This window comes from Vespa crabro, chromosome 8, assembly GCF_910589235.1.
Source record: "Vespa crabro chromosome 8, iyVesCrab1.2, whole genome shotgun sequence".
In the NCBI taxonomy this organism is placed as follows: Eukaryota; Metazoa; Arthropoda; class Insecta; order Hymenoptera; family Vespidae; genus Vespa; species Vespa crabro.
This window is the reverse complement of record NC_060962.1, coordinates 7,972,588-7,980,087: the sequence shown is the minus strand read 5'-3', so window position 1 is coordinate 7,980,087 and position 7,500 is coordinate 7,972,588. Positions and strand designations below refer to the sequence as shown.

Sequence of the window (7,500 nt, the reverse complement as noted above, 5' to 3'; positions counted from 1 at the left end):
TGCGCGCGCACAAGAACCCACGCTCCTCGTATACTCTACTTGAAAATATCGTACTTTCGTGTGTCCACTTTGGAAAGAGTCTGGCGTGTCTCATCGAATTCGTTTCGAGAAAGCGAACGAAGATGAGGAAGCATCTTACAGAAGGAATAGTAAAGAGATCGTAACTGAAGGAATAGACTCCTCGTGTCGCTTTTGTGAAAGAAAAAGTGAATGATAATAATAATAATAATATTAATAATGATAATAATAATAAATAAATAAATAAATAAATAAATAAATAAAGTAATAATAATAAAGCTAATCGTAAAAAGAAAAATAAGGGCGAGGAATTAGAGAATAATAAATAAAGGATTTTCATGATTTTTCGGGAGAAGTTCGTACGAAGAATGATTTTGATCGAGAGAGAAGGAAGAAGAAGGAGGAGGCGAGGCACGGAATCGAAAAAGGAAAGCCACGGTGATTCGCGACTGGAAGACCTCGGCGTTGCACCTTAGGATCGCAGAAACGCTGTGTGTACGAGCGTTGAGAAGGGTATCCAAAGGAAAGAGGAGGGGAAGAGGTTGGAGAAAAGGACGAAGTAAAGAAGAAGAAGAGGAGGAGGAGGAGGAGGAGGACGTCGAAGACGAGGACGAGTAGGAAGAAGGAAGAAGAAGAAGAAGAAGAAGAAGAAGAAGGACTAGTTGTGCTTGGGGCAAGTAACGTCTCTTGTCCAAAGGGATGCCGATAGTCGAAGGGGGAAGATCGGTGTTCGATAATAGAACTCCGCGAGGACGTGTTGATCTTTGGGTAGGAAATAGACGCAACCCATGAGGCCACTCTCCTTCGAGAACCTTAGGAGGCTCGTGAGCCGCAAGAAGGATAGAAACGAGCCATCCTTCAAACGTAGCGAGTCGTTTAAAAGGATATCTATAAGGAAAAGTTATCTCGATCGTGGTAAACGACGTAACAAGTTGCAAAAGAATCTTGAACCGGTGATAACGGCTCAACCGGTGGTTGTAGTGTCAGCACCGGCCACTACGAGCGTGCCGGACCAACAGGAAAATGTACAGGCTACGAGGATCAAGATCAAGGAAGAACAGGAGGTTAGGAGACAACAGGAAAACGTATCGCTTAGCCGTGAATCTATCAGTTATGACGAATGGTTGCAAGGCGTTGGCTCCTCCTCTCGTGATAAACTTCAAGAAAAAATATTGGTCCAAGAGGCGACGAGTAAAGTTTCGTCGAAGGTTACGACGAGACAACAAATTCAAGATCGTCGCTCTAGCAATGATCTAACTGACGACTTAAACTCAGCGATTTTGTCATTGAAACCGTTCGGTCCAAATACGCACGACGAGGACGATTGGATTTATTCTGAAAAAAATATTCATCATAACGATAATCTTGGACAAACGCGTGAAAGCGCGTGTGTACCTCTTGAAACTGGACCGCCCAGTGTCAGTATCAGTCTTGGACGAGTTTGGAGGGACGCCGTACCGGTACCATATCCTTCCTCTTCCGGGCCCTCCGTTCATCATTCGTTGGACAGTGCATTAAAAGAACGAAAACCTTCACAACCGACGGTCGCTAGAACCGTCTCGGCCCCGGAAAAGACAATCATCAAGGACAACACATCATCCTCGTCCTCGTTTGGCTTCTCGCTTAGGATCGGCAAGCTGGCTGACTTCAGGGCAGGGTTATTATTCTTCGGATATTTTTTAGATTTAACAACTAACTAATCTAACACGAACTCGATCGAAGTTTGGAAAACAGCAAATTTTAAATGGCAAATCACTAAATTAAATTTAATCTATTTAAGTTACGATATAGTTGATTGTTTATTGATTAAAAAAAAAAAAAAAGAAAAAAAAAAATCATCTCAAAAAATGTTATTATCTATAATTAACAATTAAAGATATATAGGTAAGTACTTATAATATATAAGTACTTATATGTTATTGTTTTCCATAATTTCAATCGGCACGATTATTTGACGATATCGCGCGCGAAATCAATGGGTGTTCCTGGCTTCAGGAGCACGAGGAATGGATTCTTCCGACGAAAAACGTCTAAGCCATCACCGAGCGTCAGTACCGAAGGTTATTTCAAGAGGACCAGCGGTCAAAGGAGATCGAGTTCGAGAAAACGTGGAAAGAGGACGACGTCGTCGCAGCGTACGACCTCCCAGAGGACATCTCAAAGGACAAAGAAAAAGAATGATCAACAGTCGGCTGTTCGTGACAACAGTCCGGTATGGTTCGTGCCACCGGAAAGGAGACGTTCGAGACGTCAAAGACGAGTTTGGCGAGAGATTCGTTATTTTCCTGAGGAGGAGGAAAATCGGGAGGATCAAGCAGGAGCAAGAGCAGGAGCATTGATTCTCGAAAAATACGACGATTATTATTCGTCGAATTTGTCGGATGATCAATTCGACGATCAAAAATTGTTACTCTCTGGGGATTTTAATGAGAGAAGAGACGAGGCATTCAATTCTCTCGTTTCTTCGTCGTTAGGTTCCTTCTCGGTTACGTCATCGTCCTCCTCGGTATGTCCAGCGCCAAAAATCAGCGATTTCAACGAGGACAAATTATTCTCCGAGGAATTGAGGAATCGTGGTTTACTCGGTAGAAGAACCATTTGGAAAAATAATACGACGTCTCCTATAGTTACAACAGAAAATTATTTTACTAGCAGTCAATTTATTAATTTTCTCGCTAAGAATTCGTCCGATCGTAACACCAAAGAAAGATCAAGAAAGGATAGCAATTCATATTACAGATATCTGAGCTCTAGCGAGAGCGATAACGAATCTTCTCGACGTGATATCCTCGACGACGATCGTCTCTCTCAACGTCAGCAACAACATCTTAAACGACAAAAATCTGGACCGAGAAGACGACCTTTAAGAAGAAAATCGCAACTTCGTCGAGCATCTGGCCAGCCCGTTTTTCTTGTTCGCAAATGCTCGTCCTTGAGAAAACGACCCAGTAAGATCGCACACCATCACAATCACCACCACCACCACCATCATCATTATCATCATCATCATCATCATCATCACCACCACTACCACCACAACAACAAACTTGCTGATACATTTTAACGTTTAACATGCGAAACTTTTGAAATCGAATGACTTTATCGTTCGAGGACGGCATCGTCTTATCTTGAAAAGGCGAACAAAGTTTTATTTTATCTTCTTTGTTCATCCTTTTTTTTCCTTTTGCTTTTTTTTTCTTTCTTTTTTTTTTTTCTTCTTTTTTGTTTCTTTTCCCGTTTAGATTACGAACGAACGAACTCTGTTTGTTTTATTTAAACAAGACGACGACGACGACTACGACGACGACGACTCGATCGACGATAAATTTTTCTTCTTTTTTTTTTTTCTTTTTTTTTTTTTTTAATCTTTCTTTTACTCATTCATTCATTTTTTTTTATTATTAAATGTATTGTCCAATAGAACTTTATTAAAACGAGTTATTAAATTATGTTTAATAATATTCTATTCTGATGGTCGGTTTATTGGCTCGTAAATGATCTTACATGTTACATTGAATAGACACGACACGACACACGTAATGGTTAATTAACGTGCACCTGAACTAAATTCACGTAATTTGAAGAGTCGTCGAAGTCTCTTACCTTTGGAACATAATAAAGACATAAACTAGGTATGAGAGAAAGAAGAATAGGCGAAACTAAAACGGTAAACTAAAAAGGTTAACCATCTCGTTTACGTCGGACTTAAGAGCGTCTTAAAAACAAAAATAAAAACAACATAAAGTAAGAAAAGAAAAAAGAAAAGCAAAAAAGAAGAAGAAGAAGAAGAAGAAGTATTAGTAATAGTAGTAATAGTAGTAGTAGTAGTAGTAGTAGTATAAAACCAAGTCATCGTTCTCTCTCACTTTCTATGATATGACATGCATAAATAAACGTTTGTTGGCAGCTCGTGAAACAATTAGATCTAAATATAAGTCTGGTTAATTAGAAACTGATGATAGAATAAATATGTAGATCGGAATGCGTTCGTCAATATCGTCTACCTTGTATAATGGTACAATAATAATAGTTCGTAGGAGGTAGTCGAATGAATAGCCGTACCAAAAAAAAAAAAAAAAGAAAAAAAAAAAAGAAAGAAAGAAAAAAGAGTTTGCACGCTTTGGGAATGATTAACAATTGTTGAAAGTAAATGGGATTAATTAAAACGTTCGTAAGATAACGTAAAAGGAATTTGTTTTTTGCATTGCGCGCATCGTATGATCATCGATTAAGGATTTCCATAGTAAATTCCTAGATAAAGAAATAGTGAAAGATTGTACTTGGTCGAAAGCACGTTAATCGTTGAAAGATTTGCATTCATTGGAGAGAAGCATTCGAGAAAGAGAGAGACAGAGAGAGAGAGAGAGAGAGAGAGAGAGAGAGAGAGAGAGAGAATTCGATTCGTTAATCTCTCGTTATATGGTGTGGCCCAGTTTTATTCCTTCTTGCGGCACATGGAAAAAAAATCGTGTCTCGGCCGTTACTACCCGATCGATTCGTGGTATTTTCTCGAGTTACTAGGCGTGACGTGTGTCTGAAGCATACCACGAACCCATTTTGCATCGGTAGTAGTATATTAAAAGTCCATGTGAATGAATATAATAGATATCTACTAGATACCTAGGTACTCAACATGCTGATCAACTAAATTATAATATACGAGAATCACGTACACAAGTAAAGAATCAATTTTATAGTTTCGTTTCTTTTTCTGCGTCTATCTATATCTATCTATATATATATATATATATATATATATCCTTGTCTCTCTCTCTCTCTCTCTCTCTCTCTCTCTATTTGTCTTTTTCTCTTTTTCTCAACGAGATGAAATTATTCATGGATCGAAGCTTTCCAGAACCTAAAGGATGGCTCTCTCTCTCTCTCTCTCTCTCTCTTTCTCTCTCTTTCTCTCTCTTTCTCTCTTTTTCTCGTACCCATTAAAATTTCACTTAATTATTCCCTCGAGCGTCTCTTTTTAACTTCAGGATAAAGCTTTAAGTTTAATCGTTCAATGCAGGTACCCATATATGTCGGACCTTCTGTCTTTATTGTTCCCCCTCCCCACTCCCTCCTCTCTCTCTCTCTCTCTCTCTCTCTCTTTCCTTTTCCCTGTATTCAACGCTAGTGTCGTTGCTACGACCTCGTTTAACCGAACACGATATAGGTATGCGTATACATGCATGCATAGATATCTCCATGTGGTACCAACCTAGTCCTCGTCTTCGTCGTCGTCGTCGTCGTCGTCGTCGTCGTCGTCGTCATCGTCATCGTCTCTTTCTCTCTCTCTCTCTCTCTCTCGCTCTCTTTCTTTTTTTTTCCTCTCTTTCTGCTCTCCCTTTTAATGGGGGCCCGCAAATCGTGCCCGCAATTTTCGCCTCTTAAAGCAAACGCTATGCGTTCGAATGAGACCCGTCCTTGAAACTCTTTTGGAGAAAAGAAATGACACAGATACGTGAGAAGTTCGTAATACCAATGAAAGAATCTTTTAGGGATGAGAATAATAAAATGTTTGGATATTCGATTTAACTCATTAAGTAATTAAATATAGGTAGAAAGTCGTTTAGAAAAGATCATTTGGTTTAGATATATAATTCATTTAAATCAACGAGAAATATAAAATTTATTCCTTTTTCTCTTGATTTCTTCTCATTTTTTTTTTTTTTTTTTTTTTTTTTTTTTAATGTGTGTGTATGTGTGTGTGTGTATATATATATATCTTTTTTTCTTTTTTCTTTTTTCGTTCTTTTTTTTCTTTTACAGGAGACATAACGCAAAAGGGCTATGAAAAGAAACGGACTCGTCTACTGCAGCAATATGCTTCAAAACAACTCGGTAAGTTATATTTTTCACTTTTTTATTGCTTCATTAATATTCATCATTATCATAAGCTTATCAGAATTTATAACATGTAATAAGGTGAACACGAAACGGACCGGAAAGTTGAATCTTGATATATATATATATGATTTATAGTCGATATTCGAAATCGTTAATAATTTTTTTTATTACAATTATATATAAATAAAATGTTTATTTATTTATTCATTCATTTATTATCTTTCATTTATCTCAATATATTATATTTCCTTTTTAATTGTTTCTTAATTTCTTTTTCTTTTTCTTTTTTTTTTTTTTTCTTTTTTTTTTATATCTTTTCTTGATTATTTTTCCATTTACTTTTTTCTTCTTTACATTCTTATTTATTTATTTCTTCCTTTGACCTTTTTTCTTCTCTTTCTTTCTTTTTCTCTTTCTTCCTTATTTTTTCTCTTTTTTCTTATTTTTTTTTTTTTTTTTACTTTTTTTTTTCTTTTTTTTTTCTTTTTTCTATCTTTAAAGAGGATGCCTTCCGTAACGTCCTCGATTGCGCTTAATTACGGTAACGCTTTCAATTTCTTTTCCGTGTCGGGGCAGCATCATTTCTACCTTCCTGTCCTCCAACGTGTTGTATACCAACCATGCGATGATCATACACGGTATTGCGCCATCCATACGCAACGAGTTTCGTCGCGAGCAATATTAATCGCGTTCCGATTCTCAAGAGACATACAGAACTCAAAGCGAGACACGTAGTTGATGTACTCGCTTACGTAGTTGGTACGCGCGCGATACGCGCGTGCACACAATGGTAGATGCAATCTTCGTTAGTTCTGATGAGAAAAGAAAAGGAAAAGGAAAGGAAAAGGAAAAGAGAAACAAAACGAAACGAAATAATACAATAACGAAAAGAAGAAGGAAGGAAAATGAGCATAAGAAAGGGAAGCAAGCATCATTTTTCAGATGCGTTTGTGCGTTTCTTCTATTTTTTTTTCTTTTTTTTTTTTTTTTTTTTTTTTTTTTTTCTTTTCTCTCTCTCTTTTTTTTCTTTTTTTATCACCTTTACATCTCGTAACTGCTTCAAGCGGGGACTTATGCAACTGACGATGAATCTTTATTTATCACGATTATTCGAACACGAATGTTAACTCGAAACAATTGACTATGAACTCTCGCTATCCTTGGGATTATTTCTTTGAGGGGAAAAAAAAAAAGGAAGAAGAAAAAAAGGGAAAGAAAAAAGAAAAAGGTCAGTGTATCTATGTCTAATACATGAGGGGAAAAATTAATATTAAAAGGATCAAAAATGAAGTAATAAAATTTAAGAGAAGAAGAAAAAAAAAAAATAAAAGAAAGAAAGAAAATATACAAAAAGAAAATGAACAAAATAAATAAAGATCTTTCCAATAGAAAATCTCAATTATCATTGATCGTTAGTTATTCATAGGTAATGTTTGCGATCGTTCGACTACGAAGCTACAATACTCTCAAGCAATCGGTCGTAACAGCGTACGGAGTTTAACTGTACCTGCACGCGGAAGTGTCGCTTCCGCGTTATCCACTCGTTATACGCGACGTGCATCTGCCGTTGTCTCTAATGCAAGTCGATCTTGCAATGGATTTTCTATTATATCTATCATAAAGGTCGAATGAACTTTCATCTTC

The 7,500-nt window shown here is 37.0% G+C and overlaps 1 protein-coding gene across 5 annotated transcripts in view; it reads left to right on the top strand.

Annotated features, from left to right (window-relative positions):
* Positions 1–7,500, top strand: part of LOC124426154 (disco-interacting protein 2 homolog A) — a 66,935-nt gene that overhangs the window by 13,361 nt on the left and 46,074 nt on the right. For 4 of the 5 annotated variants that reach the window (XM_046967504.1, XM_046967506.1, XM_046967505.1 and 1 more), the window contains exons 1-3: positions 1–1,675; positions 2,014–2,966; positions 5,779–5,850. The exon at positions 1–1,675 is cut by the window's left edge. In XM_046967504.1, the coding sequence (XP_046823460.1) occupies positions 807–1,675; positions 2,014–2,966; positions 5,779–5,850 (1,894 nt within the window). In that variant the 5' untranslated portion in view covers positions 1–806. The remainder of the gene's footprint in view (positions 1,676–2,013; positions 2,967–5,778; positions 5,851–7,500) is intronic. The other variant, XM_046967509.1, reaches the window with a different exon arrangement.